General features: G+C 46.5%; 1 protein-coding gene across 2 annotated transcripts in view; it reads left to right on the top strand.

Moving 5' to 3' along the window:
* LOC142590581 (uncharacterized) overlaps nucleotides 1–21,894 on the top strand; it is a 99,338-nt gene that overhangs the window by 32,911 nt on the left and 44,533 nt on the right. For both annotated transcript variants that reach the window (XM_075702885.1, XM_075702886.1), the window contains exons 7-11: nucleotides 4,992–5,079; nucleotides 6,788–6,918; nucleotides 9,551–9,635; nucleotides 11,132–11,250; nucleotides 18,451–18,603. In XM_075702885.1, the coding sequence (XP_075559000.1) occupies nucleotides 4,992–5,079; nucleotides 6,788–6,918; nucleotides 9,551–9,635; nucleotides 11,132–11,250; nucleotides 18,451–18,603 (576 nt within the window). The remainder of the gene's footprint in view (nucleotides 1–4,991; nucleotides 5,080–6,787; nucleotides 6,919–9,550; nucleotides 9,636–11,131; nucleotides 11,251–18,450; nucleotides 18,604–21,894) is intronic.

The following is a 21,894-nucleotide window of genomic DNA, read 5'->3' as shown; positions in this document are numbered from 1 at the left end:
AGGTTCAGGCTTCTGTATATTTTCCAGTACGGTCGAGGTTCAGCTCTGGAGCAAAAATTAAAGTTCAAACCAGATTGAATTGGTTCATTGAACCGGTTCACAGGGGTTCGAAATTGAGAACGCATATGTTTAAGGACATGCTTTGCAGCCTCACTTGCGAACTTATTCCAGTGCAAGATAATTTATTTCTACCCTCACATGACGCAAACAAATGTATCTCCAGTGTATCTAATATTACACAATAAAATTGACTACACTGTGAAGTGAAGTGTGCATGCAGGCATATTGGGATTTGTTTACGATGACCATGGTGTGCTGTGCACTGAGAACATTTAACTTCATTTAGTTGTCCCTGTAAGCTGCATTAAATCAGCATGTATCTTGTCAGTTTAGGTTGAGAGAGTATGTGAGGGAACCCTGATTAAACTACCTTCTTGGGACCATGCAAAAACGTTTAATCCGATCAACAAAAATTACCCCTAGAGAACACGGTATTGTGTGAAAGAGTTGTGAGGAGCTCACTTTAATCTTTAGGCTAATACTTTGCTTGACTCAAATGAATACTGCATTGCAGGTGCCAGTCATGCTTTATTAGAGATATTTAAGATACTGTGGACCATGACTCGCGCCCACGAGCTTGCTAAAACATTCTTTTCTCATTTACGGACTTCAAAAAATGGTCTCCAATCCACGCTGTGAAGGTGGTTGGACAGCGCAGCTGTAAATGACAACTAGATTGATTTCCAGTTGTGACGTAGGTTGAAATTATTCACGTGGCGACATTCACACGCACTTTACCTAATTACACTCTAATCTCGATGATACGAACGGGAAGAGGCCCTAAAATTTGTTCGAATTAAAAGATCCAATTAAAGGAAGCCAATTGAATGGAGGACTTACCTGCAGTGGGGCCTGTGCACTGAGCTAACATATGAGTGGTAAGTTCCAACAAGATTTATTCACACATATTTACAAATTACAGTCAATGCCTGATTTTTCAGACTCCATATGGGCTGCGAAAACGTGCAAAAAATTGGACTGCCCGAAAAAAATGAATGCATGCCTTTTACTGCTCCCAAAAGCTCAAATCGTCACAGGATCATCTGAAGTAACTCTATAAAGGCCTGCCATCGGTGCTCATACCGTGATAGGGGACGGCAGGTGCATGCGTGTATAATTAAAGGTTGTGTGTTTGGCTCATGTTAACTTGGAAAATTAGGCCTTTCCTTCTGGCTGGCTGTTGTCGCCAACCTTTGCCTTATCATACATCATCAGATGGAGGCATCTTACCCTGTGCCAGCCATCACTCATTGCATTTGCTATGAGTTTGCTTGGTTTGCGTGAGTTTGCTATGAGTTGTTATGGATGCTTGGTCAGAAGTTTGGCTGGCACTGTAAAAGTAACCAGCATCATCGATATAAAAAGAACATTAAATTCACCTGACCTCTCAGCATGACGTGAGTGTACTTGCCCCTGCCTTTTTCATAGAATCTACCATTATAAGCCAGTTTTAAATGGCAGCATTTTTTTTTTGCCCAACATCTATTTCACCTTCATAGCTTCAAAGTAGAAGTGGCATCATACAGCACGAATCTGTTCAGCCGCTCTAGCATCCTTAGGACATGCGTCGACTGGAACCACCTTCCTGCCTCCAGCACTCTCATCCAAGGTTCCATCAACTTAGACTTCGTGTACAGCACTTTTTAAAATTATTTTTCAGCATATGTTATGCCTTATTAGGCCACTTCTCTCTATAATGCCTCTGGGCCTTGAGAGTACCAGAAATATTTAAATGAATGAATGAATGAATGAATGAATGAATGAATGAATGAATGAATGAATGAATGAATGAAAATAAACTGAGCAATGCAAAAGCTCTGATCACACCCTACCAAAACAGAGTGGTGCTGTACTCTTTGCCATGGCCATTGCTTAGAAAAGAACTGCAAGAGCATCCTTTTCTTTTTCCTATGTTTTGTGCCACGTGCGAGCAGGACTTCTACAGCTGGTGCAGCAGGCCTCCTTCTGTTGTTTTTCTTCGGTGTGAGATATCCTGGCCGACTCTGTTCTCGAGGTACTGCATTTACAAGAATATAGCGCAACCACCAATATAAATTGAGGTATGCTACCGGAAGAAGGGAGATGGCACCTCCTATTGCATGAAAAAATGTTGCGATTATAACTACAAGTAAGCACGTGTAACGTGTCCACACTCGTTTAGAATAGCGCCTTCTTGGTTTACCATGATACGCGCATGCATTGGGGTAATGCTCATTGCGGAACGCCCATCGCCTGTGAGATCTGTACTGCTGGCGCATGTTGCGGTAGCGAGCTGGCCATTGCTCTATCCTGAAATGTTGTAACAGGCATGTGATGCGCTGCACGGAGGCAAGACATGGGCACGAGGCAAGGTGCTGGTGTATTTGCATAGTGAGGCTGCGTGTACGGGCATTGCTGTTGAGGGTCGGTCCATTAAGCCTATGCTCTTGGAAATATTGTTCTTATTGCAGCGGGATTCTTTTGCACAGTCGCCCCCGTCCCCTTTTGCTGCGATCCTAGTGCTTCCTCGCAAACCCGTGCCTCTTGCTGCTGAGAGGCTGGCTTTCCCACACAGGTCAGACCAATGGCTGCGCGTGCCTTACTGGCAAAATTGAGCCTGTAGCATTAAATCATCACCAGATTCAGCTCAACATCACACATGTTCATAGATCAGATAGAGACAAATGCTAAGAACCCTATTTGCTCCCATATGGCCAGCAGCATATTCAATTTGTTAATATAATGTCCATCCGAATATTAGAAACATATTTGAATACTCAGTTTGAATAACATTTGTGCCGAAAACAATGAAATGAGGTGCTTGCTTGTGCAGCATCGAGCATGGAAGATTGTGCAGTGTTCATGACATGCTGTACTGCGTATTAATGTTGTAGCAGATAGTAGATATTCGATTTGCGAATCCAATTATTGGAATGCTCCCTATTGGATTCTGTTTGATGATTTTGAGTATTTGCAAACCACTACAAGCTACAAAGTGTGCACTTTGGGTTTGACTGCTATCTGTGCAGGACAAAGCCGGTCCGCACCACAAAGCATCACCACGCTCGAACACGCAAGCGCACACTCCATCCCTGTCATGCACTTGCAGTTGCGCATAGCTGCTTCTGCTGCAAAGCCTAAACGCCGTGCTTGTTGTGGTGTTCCACGACAAGCCCTCTCACCGTGATGCTGTAGGCGGGGCATTGCCACTCTACTGCCACCGGCACTCCTTTGGGACGGAGAATGTTAGCTCTTTCTTTACCGAGAGGGTAGCTTTTTATAGGTCTCGGAAAAAAATTATTTACCGCTACAATTAATATTGCAGCACACACTGCAGCATATCGTATAGTGCATAATGAAAGGCTCTTTCGAAAAAGATATGTTGCAAAAAAGAATTTATTAGGTACCACATAAAAATTCTAGAAAATGAAACTTTTCTGCCAGTTGATAAGAACAATAAGAAAAACATTGTATCTAGAAAAGCATTAATATCAAAGGAAATTCAGAATATACATTTCAAAGGTAAATAACCCAGAAATAGTGTCTGAAAAAATAAATGCTCAGTACACTGCCATTCTTTGAATACAAAAGAAGAGACCAAGACTAGAGACTGCTTCATCGCTCGGGCCATGCGGTGAAGCAGTTCCTGGATTTTGTAAAGCATAGGTGCATTCTGCACTTCTTCCACAAAACATCTGATTTTTGTTCAACTTTGCAGTCCTCGTGACACATTTTGCAGTTCCTTCTTTTCAGCATCTTCTGAGGATGTTTCGATGAGGAGTTCAAGGAACATGCTTCACCAGTTTGTTTGGAGTCATGCACCTCTTTCCAGGATAGATTGCTGTCAGTGTAGTTGGGCAACTACAGAATTACGCATACAAGCATATCTGTTTGCATTTTTGCAGATTGGCTTTGTCACCTCTGCAGTGAAGAAGAGTAGAAAGAAAGCCCATGCTGTTGTAGACTGTCTTGCGCTACTCCATAGTGCTTGGCCGAGATGTGCTATGGGCGGCCTTCTTAGCGTGAATGGAAGTTACGTTGCTGCCTGTGACAGCATATCATGACGTTATGAAGTATGCACCCTGAAGATGATCACTGGAGCTATCAGGTCGTGTAAAAAAGATAGGCAGACAAGCATGCACAAGGAAGGAGACTGCTCAAGGTTGTAAATGAATATCGCCAGTGAACAGCTGCGGATGTGCCAGAGTGACTCAAAACATTGTCACCATCAGAGCTTGAAACTGCTTTGCTGTCATCTTCGGAATCTTAACTCAAGTCCTCATCACCAAGTTCAAGTGCAGGTGCAGCACTGTTTTGAGTGGCATGGTTTTGTAGCGATGCAGCCCCGTGGGACAACGCCATGGGAGCGACTGTCAATAACTGCTTAGTGACACCGGCAGGGTCTTTTGCCGGGATTTCACGAGAGAAGTGAAACCGAAGCTCTTGGAAACTGGTTGAAAATGCCAGGTCCACATGTTGGACATGCGGCGGACCTTGAGAAATACACTTTGGTAGAATAAAATGACTCGTACTCCAAACCAAAGCTCACTAATGAACAGCTGGCGATGTAATTTAATTCTTGACTTGCTGGGAGCACGTCGCCATCAAGATTTTCATTTTGCTATGGGCAATGCCTAATCTCTGAGGTCATTTTGAGGAGTCTTGCTGGTTCTCAGAATTTTGAGTTATCGGTCATTGCCAGTGAGCAGTAGTGATGGTGTGTGTTTGTTTTTATTTTTGCAGTTTCGGTATGAAAACTTTGTTTGCTAGCTTTTCGTGATGCATTCACTCCTATTTCAAATGTAAAATTTTCCACAGAGGCTGCTGTATGCTCACACTATCTCAAACTAAGAATTTAATGTAAAAAGTTTTGTTGCAAGTGGCTTTTAAGTAAAATATGATTGGCAATGAGCCCTTTAATTAGTTTTTTTTTTTCTGGTGGAAATGTGCAGGCTTCTGCGGCACCCACATCTTCTTCAGCTGCTTGGTCGCTGCCTCGAGTCAGACCCGTTCTTACTCATCCTGGAGGACTCAGTCATGGTGAGTCTGCAGTCATGGTAATTCACACCTTTTGCGCATCATGTTCATTGCATTCAAACATCACCCTACAAGAGCTGGAGTGCTTCATGCGAATGTGCGTGTAACAGAGCTGTCGGTAATAAGACCCTTGCACATTATTGCAGAAGAGGCACTGATGTAGCTACTAAGTTCAGCTAGACCGATAGGTTGAGTTTCCGGATTCGTGAATGTGTTAGTGCTATTAGGAAGGCTTTGGTCATCGTACGCCAGCAGCTAAGCAAAATATTAGACAGGCCATGATAACATCTTGAAGTTGCGGCACTAGCTGTGTGGGGTGTTGTAGATTTAAGAGTCTGCTTGGCACTGATTATGTTTTTACCGATAAAAACTAGGGATGTGCAAATAGTGAAATGTTGTAATCGAATTTCATTACTTAAAAAAAAAGAAGTCTTTCAATTTGCACATTTGGAATTTCTAAACAAAGGGTAATACTGTAAGGGTTGCATAGACTCTGTTTGCAGCAGAAGGCTCATTTACATTATTTGAAACCACTAATGCCAACAATGTGAAGTGAACTGAACTAGTAGAGTTGACATCTGTTAATTTGACCAGGACGGGACTGATGAAATGGATCAAATCATCCTCCGGGTCGAATTAAATAAGATGCATAAAAAATGGCAGATCTCACTGGCGGTTAATTTGGCAGCATTTGCCTGTCTAACACGCCCCCGAATCCAATGCGCACCCACTTTCTATGTGTTCGAAGTAGAAATCTAACACAGAAAGTGCATTAAAGCTCCTGAACAAAGTAGACACCTGATCTTTAGCCAGAAAATTGTTGCAAAATGGTGGCGAGTTTCCTGAAGTCAGCATTGCTGCACGGTTTTTCATGTCAGTTTCACCGCAGTACAGTTGTGTTATGCGGTAAAGCATACAAATGCTGCGGAGGTTGTTTCGGTTTCATATCTGATTGCACCATGCAGGTGACTTTCAGCCCAATCTTTCTGGGAAAAATATTTAGAAGGCAGGTGCTAGAATCAGGTAAATACCATAATCAACACATTGCGAGCTAAGGTTATTGCTTGAAAAGCTTCCGAGGGCAGGTTGAAAAGATGCATTTTGATGGGAGGTGATGTGTATACAACACATTCACCGTCCCCTAAGCTCCACGAAGACAAACACTGCACCACTAAAGGGGTCACCATAGCGGTTGAGGCATGAGTCTGCTGAATGTCCAATTTCGAATTATCCGCAAAGGCCAATTTGAGGATCGAAATAACCATAGTTTGGGCCCATAGTAATGCATGAGCGCCAGCCAGGACCTTGGGTCAGGCTCGACTTAACTGAAATATCAAATTAACCAGTGTCAAATTAATGGAGGTCTACTGTATTCGAGAACTTCAAATATAAAAAGAATCTCAAATCAAATAACAGTCTATTTGATTCCTATTAGAAAGTTAAAATAATTGTATGCCCCTAAAAAAATGTATTAAATTGCATTAGAAAGCAATCGTGATTCGGTTTGATGACTTTTGCAGACATTTCCTCTGCGAAAAACTAGCCCGGAAATGCGAAAATATTAAGGAATCTACAATGTGATATGGACACTTGTCTGTCTTCACTTGGGCATGAAATTAAAGAATGCAAGCTTGATTCAATGTGTCTTTCTCTGCTGTACTTAAGAATGACTTTCCAGTCTAAATTGACTGTCCTTCCTCCATGTGCGCAGGACTTGAAGGCGTTCCTCCTGAGCAAGCGCCCCGAGGCGGAGCCCTTCCTGCAGGGTCCGGTTCCCTTGCAGGCAGCCTGTGCCATCGCCTCTGCCCTGGACCACATGCACAGGCACAGCTTCGTCCACGTGTGAGTGACCCTTTGGCAATGCGCGTGGGCTTGCAGGCGCGCTACTTCTTGAACTGCGGTAGTCGGGGTGATGTATTGTGGCTACAGGTGGGTGTTTACGTGTGCTATTCCGGCCTTGCTCATACTCTGTTGCCTGTGAGCGCGAGGTGCAGCATTCCCAGATTTCATGCTTAGATTGTGTCTGTGAACGGTTAATGGTACAGTCAAACCTTGTCATGATGAACTTGGATCCAGTGCTATAACCCTTCGTTACAGCTGTTATTTCTTATGAGCATAATATAATTGCTGCAGGGTGGTAATGGCAAAACACATTTCAAATTGACTTCGTTATATCCGTGTTCATTATATTTAGGTTCGACTGTACTGCATTATTTATTATCAGGCTACGTGTATGTGCCTGTGTACCACTGTGGACAAGTTAATGGAGTATGAAAAAGGTAGGGCTAGCTAGAGTATTCTATCATTTTCACTTCTGTCACATGTGATTGTGGTGTGATCTTTGCTCGCATGCTTACTTTTCAGGCCTACAGCATCTTTATCTACCTGATATGCATTTTCATGAAGTCGCCATCTCCAATTATCCTTCTTACGAAGTGTTTGCTTCAACCTTTTCGTTTTCATTTATTTTGTCCACTGCAGTGCGTAAATGCTGGCAATGCAGTTTGCCACACATTCTGTGATATGTATGTCTTTGTTATTTGGTTGAGTGACCCTTATCTACTATATTGCCACTTGGTGGTGTTAGTGCAGGTACAGAAACACTAGCCAAAGAAATGAAGAGAAGAATCACATTGTCATCCTCGTGCAATTTTCCTTGTGTCGGTACACAATTGCTTGTTCTATTGCTTGTTCTGGCCTCTGAAATACACGCACAAGCACCACTGCTCTCGTAGCTTGTGTGGAAGGCAAAACCTTGCAGTAATTGCCCAGCACTGTTGTCGCATGATAGCCCAGTGGTTTAGTGTACCCAACGTTGCTGCAATGACATGGGTATGAATTCCAGTGCTAGCACTTGGGGACAAAGCTTTATTTTTCTTCATCCTAAGGGTGATGGTGAAGCTGCGGATGATAAGGTGACCTGACGACAACAGAAGCACGGTATAAGTTAAAGGATGTGACAGAAAGAGTAGCATTCACATCTGGGGGAGTGTACTTGAGCAATCACTTGCGGAGATACTTTCACGTTTGCGAGATTTTGCGGGTGTAGTTGAACCCGCCAGCGTTCCTCTTGAAATGCTAAGGCAGTGTTCTTGGTATTGTGTCAGGAATGGTGTCGCTTGTAGGTGCCAATCTGTCTGGCACTAACCAATCAAAATATTGCGAAAGGAAAAGTATCTCCGTCCTGTCCGTAAATGTGTTGAAGTTTATGGAATACCAGGTTACCAAAGACGTTTATGTGAGTGGCTTCATTGGTGGTGCCATCTTGCAGCACAGAGTTCAAACATTGCGGACACTGAGCTATCATTGCGGTGACCGACCATCTGCTGGTGCAAAGAGTTGGTAGCGATGCGACCATTAACATATTTTTCTTTTTTTATTTACTTTCAACGAGAACAGCCACATAACAAGATAATTTCTTAGACAAAACCTCCCAAGATGATGCTACCCGCATGGTTATTGCTGTCTGTGACTGCATAACTGTATTTCGTACATAGTAGTACGTGTAGGGAAAAGCGGAAACTCTCTTGGTAAAGCTTTCGCACCTTGTTTTGGCTTCACAGTTGCCTTTCTCTAACGGAGCGAAGTAATTTGTATTTTGCTTATCACTGTCGCGTGCAGTATTGTCGTCATGACCAGTGCTAATTGCCATGGTTGTAAAACGTTCTGTAGGTTTGTGGCGGGTACACACAGTGGCGGCTTGGCTGCTGTGACATCCTACAGCTGCGCATGAGTGGTTACATTTGGATGCAGATTGTGAATGCAAGAACGCCAAAGTACACAGATTTATGCCCACATTAAAGAACCTAACTTGGTCGATAGTTGCTCCACATTATTCACATCTGTAATGAAAAAAAAAAGCCCTCGTAGAAAAAAAATGGCATCGCAGCTGTCTCCTTGCTATCTTCTCATAAGCTAGCCAGCTTTGGCTTTGTTGAGATTAGAGCACTTTGTGAGCACTTCATGTACCACATTGAAAAGTGGTGCAAACCATTACCTAGTAAGTGCAACGCTTCACACATTCGAACAGATTTCTTGAGGTGGTGGAGCTTCTCTATTGTAAGGTTGTTTTACACTTCACAGAGGAATATTGTACTGTTTCGAGAGATCCGTGCCTGTCAAGAGATCTTCATTGCTACACATTCGTGGGCATTTGTATGGCCAATGTGTTGTGGCTACTTTTTCGGCTAGAAAATTGGCTTGAATCTTACTCCAGATCCACGTTTGAGCCAAAGCCTATGCTGAAACTTACATTGTGGCTGAATGTGAAACTGCTTTCACATGCCTGCCCTAAACAAGCAGGCTTCAGAGATAGGTTGAATGTGCACGTAGATGGTCCACCACCGTACTTCAATTTAGTAAACTCATTACAAAAAATAAAAATATGGCTTCATGTATTGCAACACATGGTCTGTCTGGAGCCCTCCACTATCAGGTGTTAAACCCTGTCCTCTCATGGTGATCTGTGGTGCAGTGACCTGGCAGCCCGCAGCTGTGTCATTGATCGGAACCAGGTCGTCAAGGTCGGTGACTATGGCACCTCCCTGCAAGCTTACAAGGTGGGTGTTGGGCAAACTGCCGCAGAACGATGAAGCACTTGCATGGTGAGCAAAAAAAAAAGTGCACTAAATTAATCTTTTGTACATTGTTTTGGTTGTTTACGTAGGTGCACTGTAAAGGGCTATGGCCACACTATGCGCATGTCCTTGGCAATTCTTTCCTATTACTAACTGTATAGTATAATGTGGCACTGCAAACATGACACAAACATGGACACTCGCATAAAAAACGAGAAAAAAAGGACTTTGTACACTAACAACTGTTTATACAGTTCCTTACGCTCGTCATTCACATAGTCTAAAAGCTCGTTAATTCACAGCTCGTTATTTCAAAATTTCGGATAATTTGAAGTAGCCGCCGAAGTCCGTCCAGCAATGTATTAAATGCGATATGTAACACATCTCGCTAATTCACCCTGAAATCCACACTGCCACCAATAATTCGAACTCCGCGCCATCATGCATGGGGAGAGTGCTAGTGCATTGCCACGTGGGGGCTGTGCAGCTTTGCTTTTTCCATCTGCGGCCCTTTGTTTAGGCCTGACTGGAGAGATGTGTTTCCGCCTGGTCAGGCATGGCCGACGCCTCTGTTGCACGTCGCTTCTCTCCTGTGAGTTTCCGTACGAAGCTCAAGGGCGATAAAATCGTTGCTGTGCGCCGTAGGCTGTATGTACGAGAGAAAGCATGTGAGGGCGAGCCGGCAAACACGGCTCAATCTTGCATGCGCGAGCGAGGAAGGAGGCGCGGATGCGTGCCCTCTCCTGTCGCGCACGAGGCGCAGGGGTGAAGCGGAGGGGAGGGGGGAGGTTTCTTCTCCGGCGGCTGCTGCTTACTGCGCGGCCATGCGGGCACCTTATCTTGAAAGCAATCTGTGACGTGGCCAAAGTGTGTGCCTGCGTGGGCCTTGCCTTCAGAGCAATCTGCGATGTTTGCAGATTGCACGTAGTGCTGGTAGCTTCGTATGTCGTCCTTTCTACGTTTCGTTCACATTGAAGCGGGACCTATACGAAGGTCAATTCGCTCGCTGCTACTGCCGCGATTCCTCACTGCAGTGTTTTTCAGCGAGTTTCCGTGGTCATCGAGCGAGATGTGTTCATGTTTACCTGTGCGTGCGTGACGCCATACTTCTTAACTTAGTTACTAAGAAAATGTATACAAGTTCATACGGCTGATAAAACTACTATCCTTACTTCATACAGTTATCTACTAATTTTCTGTCGCAATCGATGCTTTGCTTTTTGGGCGAAACTGCAACATTTATTTACTGCGACAATCGGTGCGATGAACGCGCAGACAGAGCAAGAGCCATCTCAACGTTGGGCGCCTCAGACCGCGTTTGCCGCGTCCGGTTACGTTGACTGCTCCAGTGATTCGAAGTATAGACATTGTTCACACCAACATGACGTAGCGTGTGTGCGCCATCTCACGTTTGGTCTTGGTCACTCAGCTGTGACGCTAAGAAATCAGTCGCACGCATTACCATGTGCCTCTCGCAGGAGGACTACCACCTGGTGGGTGAGGTGGCTGTGCCGCTGCGGTGGACTGCCCCGGAATCCCTGCACTGCACCGACCTGGCCCTGGAGGCACGGGAACTCAGCAAAGAGGCCAACGTCTGGTCAGTGGCCACTGTCTCTGCTAGTCGTTTTAACCTCCCCTTGCATGCAGTCTTTAGAAAACCGCATATTTAGCTCGTATGTTACAAACTACTTTTCTGTAATTATCAGTGCCTGATTCAGCACAAAACAATTGTAGAACCTCGTTCATACGATCCCGTTGTGCAAGATTTGCTGACGTTCGCTATTGAGAACAAAAAAAAAAATTTTTTTACCGGATAATACGTTCCCGGAAAACACGGCCTCTTCGGCACCAACGTTCAGTACGTCGGCAAACTGCGATCGTGTGATACGTTTTCTGGCTGCTAGATCCCGTGCAAACAAGAAAAGGAGCGAGGCATGTGCGATCGAGAACAGTGGCCGCTACAGCTTCACCACAATACTCGCCGGCATGTCTCGCATGAAAATGTCGGCATGCACTCGGTTTCGTATTCGGGCACCAGCAAGTCTCATCCCAGCTTGCCGCACACTGCATTCATAGTTATCACTGCCAACCCTATTGCGATATGCATCTTCAGCTATATGTCTACAGTGCTTGGGGTGTAGTGCTATTGGATGCGTGCTGCATGCTTTTAGTTGGCAAAAAGCAATTTGGGTAGACGATAGTAGGCGATGGCAGAGTTGCGTTTCACTGCGGTGGCATCCGGCCTTGTGCACCAGCTCGTCTTCGTTTCGGTTTGGCTTTGCTGTCTTAAAACCTTGAGCAGTAGGAAAATATACGCATGTTGGGCCACCAAAGCCCCACCAACTCAACGCGATTCAGCATCTTGTCTCGTGCCGCCTAGATTCATGCAACAATTCGCATTACGTAGACATCAACTACCGTTGCGTCTGTCAAATTTTTTCATTACTTCGGATTATACATTTTCCTGATTAGTAAATGTTTTCTTGCATTTTTTCCCAAAACATATAAACAAAATTCTACTGTACTTCAAATCAAATGTACAACAAACTGTGGCAGTGGTGAGCAAGTGCTGGAGCAACCCGAACTTTGAGTGAGCATCGTTCTCCCGCAGTCCAACCAACTGGTGCCAGCGTGGTTTTGTTTTGGGTCGGGAATTCCTGCTTTTTTTTACCGCCCTTGGTGGCAGCTTCATGACACACGATTCGGTTGTGATTGGGGAGCGCGCTGGGGCTTTTAAAGTTTTTTGCATCTCAAGTGTGAAGCTGCAATTGGACAAATCAGGCGCTCCTCGAGCAAGCAAGGGAACACGGGGGTGCTATGTGCTGTGGAGCACGATGATGCAGCGGTCTTCTCCAGCGGTTGCCTTGCGTGTATTCTGCTGTGGCTGCTTGTGTGCTTCGTTGCTGCCGGTCTTCATGTGCTCTGCTCCACTTTTCACTGACTGCGATGGTCCGGCACACCTTCTCGGGTCTTCGCTATTTCTACGATCACTTGCCGTGCCTTCTACGTGGATAGTTTCATGTAGTCTGCCCAATTCTTGCGGGATCGTACATGATGTGTGGCATGAAGCTACACGCGTTCAGTCAATGGATCAGGGTGCGGAAGCGTTCCACAAAGTTTGTCGGCATGGCAAAGTAGGCTGCCAATAATGATTATGTTGACCCTTCTGGCGGCATAGCTTCTGTACTAGCAGTACAATATGATGATTTCATCGAGGCTGCCGGCGGTTTGAGAATGTATTGTTGCATTTGTGCATGGTGCCTGAGTGCATCAACCTCGGCAATCACATCTTTCATATAGACTAGGCTAGAAAATAAAGCCAGAAAAAGCAGCAGGGAAAGAATGTGAACAGACACCTCTAGCTATTCGGCGAGCTTATTTTAAGCCTAGAAATGTGCATGCAACTTTCAAGGGCCGTTTTATCAAATTGAACTTTTGCCTGGTCTCACTATTTAAAGCAGTGATAGCTCAGGGACCGCATATTGCATCTCCATTACTTTTTTTATTCTGTGATACTGTACTTGAATAAGTTTCTGAGGGCAAGACGGGCCTTTTTTTTTTTTTTTTTGTTCCACATACAGTTAAGCCTCGAATTAACCAACTTCGGTATAATGAAATTAAGGAAGTGAACTTTTTATAACTTCTAGTCTATAGAACGCGATGTATTTAGAACCTCAATATAACAGTGTGCTTATACAGTCTACTTTCGTTAGTTCAACCCTGATGGGACCGTCTAAATAGATACAAGTTATCTGGCAGGTGCTTCATATTCGTATGTTTTGGCATATAAAAACCGCAAAACATATTTTTGAAATTCTTTTACTTGTGTTCTTCCCATTATTCACCTGTTTCATGCTAAGAATAAGCAATTAGATTGGAAGCAGGTAAATTGGATATGCAGTGTAGACCGCTGATAACGTAAGTCATGGGAGTTGTAAAAATCCGCGCTATAAGCGGTACCGCATTATAACCAAAGCATGCTTTTTTCCGCTTTTGCCTATGCCAAACGGACCACCCACCTTTCAAACACAATTTATTACATATGTCACTCACACACACATGCACCACAATTGCAACACAGCACAGAAAATAAGTTCTCCTAACAAGTGCGGCATCAGCAGAAAAACAGTTATTTTCATCTGGAGAGTTTTTTTAACTGTGCTTCGAACAATTTCATCCTCTACAAGGCTTAAGCACTGAAGCGCTTTCTCACTCAAACTGTTCTTCACGCAGTACATCTTCACTTTGCTGAGGTATTTCAAACCGTCTTGCACGAGACATCTGGGTCTGCCGTCGGGTCGACAGCGTTGTCCGACTTCGTTTGCAAGCTCCTCGCTATCGCGCACCGTTGTGACGATCGCATCATTCGTGCTCGCTTCCTCGCAGACAGGAAGGTCCGACTCACCGGCATAGACATATTCTTGGAAGGTGTCTGTGGTGGCTGGACCACACGTCGTCGGCGTTGACTGTCTCATCGGCAACATTGTCGCTCGGCTCATCGGCGTCAAGAGCCTCTGCAGTGCGCACGAAGCCTGCTTTGTTGAAGCACTTGCTTATTGTAGTGGCTTTTACCTGCTACCGCGAAGCAGCAACCATATCAATCGCGCCCCTTAAATTCACTTTAAAGGGACTCTAAAGGTTACCAGAAAGTCAAGTTAAAGTGATGAAGCGATGCTCTAGAACGTCTAAGGTGTCAATATTATTGCGAACAAAGCTTTAGTAACCGAGAAATTGAGGTAAATGCATGACACGATTTGAGACCCCCCAGCAACATTCCGGTGCTAGCCCGATGACGAAAGCACTCCTCATTATAATTTATGTCACTAGTACTCAACTACAGTCGCCGACTGTTTATTCGGACCTCACGGGGACTGCGAAAATGTCCGAATAAACAGGTGTCCGAAAAAGCAGATTAAGAAAAAAAAAATGAAATCCTTTATTTCCACGCACTTATTCGGGCTCGGCAGTAGCCTTGGAAGAAATCGTGAATGCGCTGTTGCACGCTGTTCCGTTTACGCGCAATCAGATAAGCCTGAATCTCGGAGAGGGTCGTACGGTCACTATTGGCGGCTGAAAGCACAGTCACTGCTTGTACACGCTCCGCATGCGACGGCAGCGTAGCACATGGTGTGTCATCTTCCGACTCGGAGTCATCGTCCGGCGGTGCAGCAGAAACCTAACGAATGATCTTGCCGTCGTCGAGTTCTGCGCATGTCAATACAGCAGTGTCAGCACCTAGGAAACTGTCAAATGAGATGGTGTCCGGAATCGCAGTGCCACCACTGCGCAGGTCTCGGCAGAACATTTTCCGCATCAGTAGGGAGCACATCGGAAGGCGACAAATCTTAGGCCTCCCGGCACCCGCTTGCCGGCATTCCCCAGCGCAGTCTGCGCGGGCACTGTCGGCGCCATTAGACCCTTGACGCGATGTTTACGTATGCCGCGTTGGATCACCGAAACCTCGACACAGCACACAAAGCAAACACCACCGTGCCGACACCAGTCGCACAAGCAAAAAACGCGGCCTGCTCGCAGCGTCTTGCGCGAGGAAACAAATCAGCTGCTGGATTGTCTTGACATGGCTTACTAAGCTGAAACCGGAACTGCTGCAGAGCCGCTCTATCTAACCAGGCAGAAACGGGGATTTCTAGTAGCGCCACTTCGTGGGGCAGCAAGGAAGCTCCGTTCAAAATAAAAATGGCGTTCAGCAAGTCGAACCATGCACCGGTCAGAGTCGGTGCATGGTGCTCTCGACCGAGTTAGCTAAAGGAGTGTCCGAAAAATCAGACGAGAGGTTGCAAGGTGTCCGAACTTTCGGCAGTTGTTATACATTATGGTCTATGGGGAGAATGGCGGTGCCGTGAAGCTGACCGAATAATCGGGCGTGTCCGAATTTTTGGAGTCCGGAAAATTGGTCGGCGACTGTACTCGTATTAAAAAGATCATTTCATTAGATCATAAGATGGAAGAAAATGCTACTTGCCTGCTTCTATTTGATTCTAAGAAAAAATAACATTTTGACGTTACCCTTGAGTAGTACGGGTGATCGAAAGGTTTCGTTTTCATTTGACTCTGCGCACTCGACTCTGCGCCGCGCGCGCTTTGGAGTTGCAGTTGTTTCGTTATCGCGTCATGCTACGCTGGTTCTGCTGGCTCGCTAAACTTACATTTGGAACAAGCAGCGAGAATGCCACGTCCATGTAATGTCGTGGGATGCGCGAACGGTCCGCGGAAGTTGGCCAAGGGCAGTTGCAGCGGCAAATGCAACGTTACTTATCACTGTGTGCCAACGAGTGAACCTCTCCGTTCGAAATGGTTAAATGCCGTACCTCTGCCACAGTGCGCTGGCAAAGAGCCGAAAAATCGCATAGTGTGCTCGCTGCACTTTCGTCCAGAGGATTACGAGTTCAACGCCGACTTACTGAAGTCGCATGGGAGTGCCTTTCAAAGCAGGCCGCCGGCGTAGTAGTACGCAACGACGGCGGCCGTGCGAGCCCTCAGCAGCAGGTCACGTTCATTAGTGCATAAATCGCTGAACTCGAGCCCAGCATCACGAGCCAATGTGTCGTTGTCAGGGTCGTCCATTGCAACGAGCGTCGAAGTTGGCATCATAAAATAAAGAACAAGCTTATCGTCGCGCGCTTTCCATTCCGCTAGCCACCATAGTTGCACTTTCGCGCTGCTGTCGGCTCTGTCTTGGCTCTGTTTCTGGCCGCACATTTGCGTTTTGCGCAGAAAAGCCGACGGCGCAACGTCACTACGAGACCATGACGTCAATACTCCTTGATCGGAGGGCGGGTGATTTGAACTGCGCTAGAGGTATGCGGACGCTTCAGAACGAATTTTCTCTTGAAATAAGTATCTTCTTCACACGAAACAAGCGTTTCGAGGTTTCTGCGATGGTATTTCAACAGTCCACGTTGACTTAATATTAACCTTTAGTGTCCCTTTAAGAGGCTGCTGCTGCTTCATGCCCAGCAAAACTCTTTCACAGATGCGTTTTTTGTTAAAGGGACTTTACAGTTGCGATGACACCCTGGTCGAGCGGCTGACGTTTTGCAGTCGTGTTGGCAGGCAGAAAGTTTGACTTGGCTGCAGTCAACTTTCGCTTGATGTTGTGGGCTGTGAAATTGTCGAGAATGAGCATGACCTGTCATTTCTATGCCACCATGTCTTCATCGTACTTGCATAGCCAGCTTGTGAACATGTCTTGCGTCATCTATGCATTCTTGTTAGATTTGTATGTCACTGGCAGGCACTCTTGCTGTTTAAAGCAACGTGTCCTCGCTGATTTTCTGATGACAAACAGGTGGCACTTATCGCTTCCGTCCATGTTAGTGCAGAACAACACAGTTCTGTGCTCTTTTAAGGCCTTGCAGCCAGAGCAGGCTTTGGCTCTCAGCTCAAGAGTGCGGTTGGGTAGAAGGTTATAAAATACGCCAGGTTCGTTGGCATTATATACGTCTCTGTCCGTATATGTCGACAGCATGGTTTCCAAATTTAAGCGAAGCCAGACTTCGATGGGCTCGTCATTGACATCACCATTTTCACCGCACACCACTTTGCAGCTGATGTCATGGCGATCGTTGAATCGCTGCATCCATCCATTAAGTGGGTTGGAGTCGTCGTGGCCTAAAAGAGCACCAAGGGACTTGGCTTTTTGTTGGAGCATGGGGCCACTCACTGGTATGCTCTGAGCCCTAACTTCACGGAACCATCTGAAGGGCGCTGCGTATACGTCTTCATACTTCGACGTATGTGTTCTCTTCCGGGACAAGGAAGATGAATCTTGCTGCAGTTGCTGCCGCAGTTTGCCCTTGTTCTTGTATATGGTTGACACGGTTGTGTCGGAAACGCCGTATTTGGCCGCCACTGACGTCTTCTTCAGCCCACTTTGTATGTCCCTTATAATGCATTCCTTCGTCTCCAACGATAAGGCATTCCTCTTACTCACAGCACTTGAAGGCTGCGCCGATTCCATGGTGACAAAAGCCCGACAACAACGTGCGCAGGGGACAACTACAACGCTACGAGATCACGACGTGTACATACCAAATGCAACAGAGACTGAAAAAAAAAAGAAAAAGGGAGTGTGCTGTCACCGCGATTGCTTCTACTCCATGCAGCGCACGCCCTGATTGGACGCTGCTGTAGTGACGAAAACACTCGCCCTCCTTCCTCTAAAGTCTCCTGCCCTTCTCCTCCTCTTTGTTTCGCTTTTCGCCGCTGGTCTCCACGCCTGCGCCCATGCTCCCCCTTCTCCGCGTTTGCGCGCCCGGCAACTGTGTGGGTCGGGCTCAATGCCTCCGAAAAAAGGCCGTGCTCCGTGTGCCGACTTCATGGTCGTGCGCTTAAAGGAACCGTGCTATAACTGGTATTCTGCTTCACGCGCCCATGCAATAAACGGTCTGCCTATACATTGAGTTCTATGGGAGATATATTGGTGGTAAAAAAAACACTCTATAACTGGTCCCGCGCAGAAGTGGTTGCATTATAAGTGACCTGCACTGTAGTAAGTTTTCAGTCAGGAGCATGATATTCTCATAGATAAATTTAGGATAGTTTTGAGTAGTTCTTGAGATGAGAAGACAAAGAATGCTGTGTTTGGGAACTAGCTGAGCTGCTGCTTTCCATGGCCACACTTGTTTGGGGGAAGTCATTCACCCTGTACTTGTGACTGAATAATCTGCGGTACTGCTCAGGCTGTTGCCCTCAGTGTAGTGTACGCACCAAATGGTGCCCTGTGCACCGCCCTGATTTTTCGGACACCCCATTGCTGGCGCACTCCCTTTTGCAGGAGCTTTGGCGTGCTGCTGTGGGAACTGCTGTCGCTGGGAGCCCTGCCATACGAGGGGCTGACGGATGACGAGGTGCTGCGGAGGGTGGTGGTGCAGCGCAACTTGGTGCCCGCCAGGCCCACCACGCCAGCTGGCCGGCACACCGACCGCCTGTGAGCCCCCCCTGTTTGCACTTGTGCACCTTAGTCGCTGATGGCAACTGGAAGAGCCATCCTTCATCCATTCATCACTAGTTAAGGAGGATCAGGGGTTTGCAGCCCTGGGCCCCAAACCCACTTCCCCCCATAACTGGCTGTAGCCCCAGTTTACTCGGTTTGGTGATAATGTGGCCATTCATTCATTCATTCATTCATTCATTCATTCATTCATTCATTCATATGACAATTTATACCTGCCAACTCTCTCTATTTGTGCAGGAGACTCCGAAAATTTCCTATTGCTTGTTGGTGGGTTAGTTGGTTGTCAGTTTGTGCTCTTATTTGTTCCCGAAATCCGACCAATCCTCCCTTAAAGGGACTCTAAAGGTTACCAAAAACTCAAGTTAAAGTGGTAGAGCAATGTTCTAGAACGTCTGAGGCGTCAATATAATCGCGAACAGAGCTTTAGTAACCGAGAAATTGAGGTAAATGCATGACACGATTTGAGACCCCCCAGCGACATTCCGGTACTAGCCCGATGACGAAAGCACTCCTCATAATTTGTGTTACTAATACTCAACTACTCGTATTAAAAATATCATTTCATTCGATATAAGACGGAAAAAAATGACACTTGTCTATGTCTATTCGATTCTAAGAAAAAATAACGTTTTGACTTTACCCTTCAGTAATATGGGTGGTCGAAAGGTTTTGTTTTCACTCGACTCTGCGCGCTCAACTCTGCGCCGGGCACGCTTTGGAGTTTCAGTAGTTTCGTTATCGCGTCGTGCTGTGAGGGTTCTGCTGGCTCGCGAAACTTTCATTTGGAAGAAGCAGCGAGAATGCCACGTCCATGTGATGTCGTGGGAAGCCCTCGTTGCTTTCCCGCTCCGGAGAGCTGGTGTCGAGGCCGGCGTCGCAGTACGCAACGACGCCGGCAGTGCGAGCCCTCAGCAGCAGGTCGCGCTCGTCAGTACTCAAATCGCTGGAGTTGAGCCTACCATCGCGAGCCAATCTGTCGTTGTCAGGGTCTATTGCGACGAGCGTCGAAGTTTGTGTCATAGAATGAAGTACCAGCTTACGGTCGCGCGTTTCTCCTTCCGCTAGCCACCATACTCCCGCTTTCACTCTGCTGTCGGCTCTGTCTTGGCTCTGTTTCTGGCCGCGCGTTTGCGTTTTGCGCAGAAAAGCCGTAGCGCCATCTACGGACGCCGTTCTACTCACCGATGGCGCAACGTCACTATGAGACGATGATGTCAGTACTCCTCGATCGGAGGGCGGGCGATTTGAACTGCGCTAGAGGTACGCGGACGCTTCAGGACGCATTTTCTCTTAAAATAAGTCTCTCCTTGGCACGAAACAAGCGTTTCGAGGTTTCTGGGATGGTATTTCAACAGTCCACGTTGACTTAATTGTAACCTTTAGTGTCCCTTTAAGCCATTGCAGAATGCTTGCCACGAATACCCGAAATTATGCGTACAGGTTAGATTCACAGCTTGTTGAAGCAGTGTTAAGTTCAGGGTGTCTACCAACCAGGAGTTCTCAGGGATCTTGAATAGTCTGGAAATACTTCGGGAAAACTCGAGGAATTTGTGCTTTTATCAGAGAAATTTAGTTGTAATTTTACTGAAAGGGAATGAAAGTCGCGGTAATGCTGACTTGAGTAATGGAGAGGGGTTGTAATGAATTGTCTTTGACGCCATGTCGTCAGCTGGAGGAGTTGCCACTGTACAGTCAACGACCGACTTTCCAGATGCCCGATAATTCGGATGGTTTGGCTGCACCGCCATGTACCCCATAGAGTCAATGTATGAGAACATTTTAAATTTCGGATGCAAGAACCCTTCGCCATCCCATTTTCCAGACCGTTTGCCTTGACTGCAGGTCTGAAACGCCGTTAATTAAAGCGACCTCTGCGGCAGTGCTAGGCCTAGCTGCTTGACATTCGCTCTTAAGCTTCTTGCCATTCCGTGCCATGTTTTTCATTGAAAGAATTTGCTGCACTCAGCAATGGCACTGACTCTACCTTTGTGGTCCTTGCAATTGGCTTCGAAGCTCGGAAAGCACAGCACGATGTACAGTCAACGACTGATTTTTCGGACCCTCTAGGGAACGTAAAAACGTCCGAAAATTCAGGCAGTCCGAAAAAATGAATGCATGCAAAAAAAACACACTTTTTCTTTTTTTATCGGATCTTGAGGTAAAGGGCGAAGTACCATGCTTCCGAAACCCTGCCAAAGCATCAGTGAAGTGGCTATAAAAACAGGCGTTCAAAAACTCTGCATGCAGCCGACTGCCGGTTTATTATGTACATCTGCATTGTCGGGCGGCCGGTGTTATTGCTGCATTGGCTTAAAGAACTTGTTGATTGTTGTTTGGACGGCGTTCCAGTTGCATGCGATTATATTCGCCTCGATCTGAGCAAGGGTCACGTCAGCACTGTACACCGATGAACGAGCCAACAGTGCACGCGTCAACTCGGCGCTTGTAGTCGGCGCAGGCACTAGCTCCTCATTTTCAACATCGGAGTCTTCTGAATCCCTCACAACCTGACGGACTATTTCCTCATCAGTCAGTTCCGCGCAGAAGTCGAGCTCGTTGTCAGCGTCAACAAACTGTTCGAAAGTTATTTCCGTGGGTATGGAAACCCCAGCAGAGCGGAGGTCGTTGATCACGTCGTCCATTGACGCCAAACTCCTTGCTCACGCCAGCTTTGGATCGGCCGCTCACGACTTGCTTAATAATGGCAGCTTCTCCATCGTTAACCGACGGTACTGCTTTCTGCGCTTCGATGCCATCGGCGAGGATGACGAAGATGGAGTGGGGGCCATCGAAGGCAAGCGAAAGCCTCAAGTTGCGAACAGTGGAGCTCGCTGACGAGCGTCGAAGCACCTAGGCGTAGCGTCGCAGAGCACACTTGAACAGCACAACCACACACCACGCTAGCCAAAACGCGGCCGGCGTAAACAAACGAAATGGCGCCGCTCCGGAAACTCCGCCGGAGGCGAAAGTGCGCCGATAAACATAGCCAGAGTGGCCAGACCAAATCGGTGTGTGACGGCTAGATTCGGCTTGTTGTGGTTCAAAGCGGTGATATGCTTCGGCTGCAAGTCGATTTCCTTCTCAATGGCGCTGCGCGAGGAGCCAAAGGAGCTTCCGTCGCGTCAAAAAGTCCGGAAAATTGGACGGCGGGGGGTTCGAGTGTCCGAAACTTCAGATGTCCTTATACATTGATTCTATGGGGCTCGTGGCGGTGCCGCGAAGACGTCCGAAATATCAGGCATGTCCGAAAATTTGGGCGTCCGA

This window comes from Dermacentor variabilis, chromosome 8 (assembly GCF_050947875.1).
Source record: "Dermacentor variabilis isolate Ectoservices chromosome 8, ASM5094787v1, whole genome shotgun sequence".
In the NCBI taxonomy this organism is placed as follows: Eukaryota; Metazoa; Arthropoda; class Arachnida; order Ixodida; family Ixodidae; genus Dermacentor; species Dermacentor variabilis.
The sequence above is the reverse complement of the archived record's forward strand: the minus strand, read 5'-3'. Positions and strand labels throughout refer to the sequence as shown.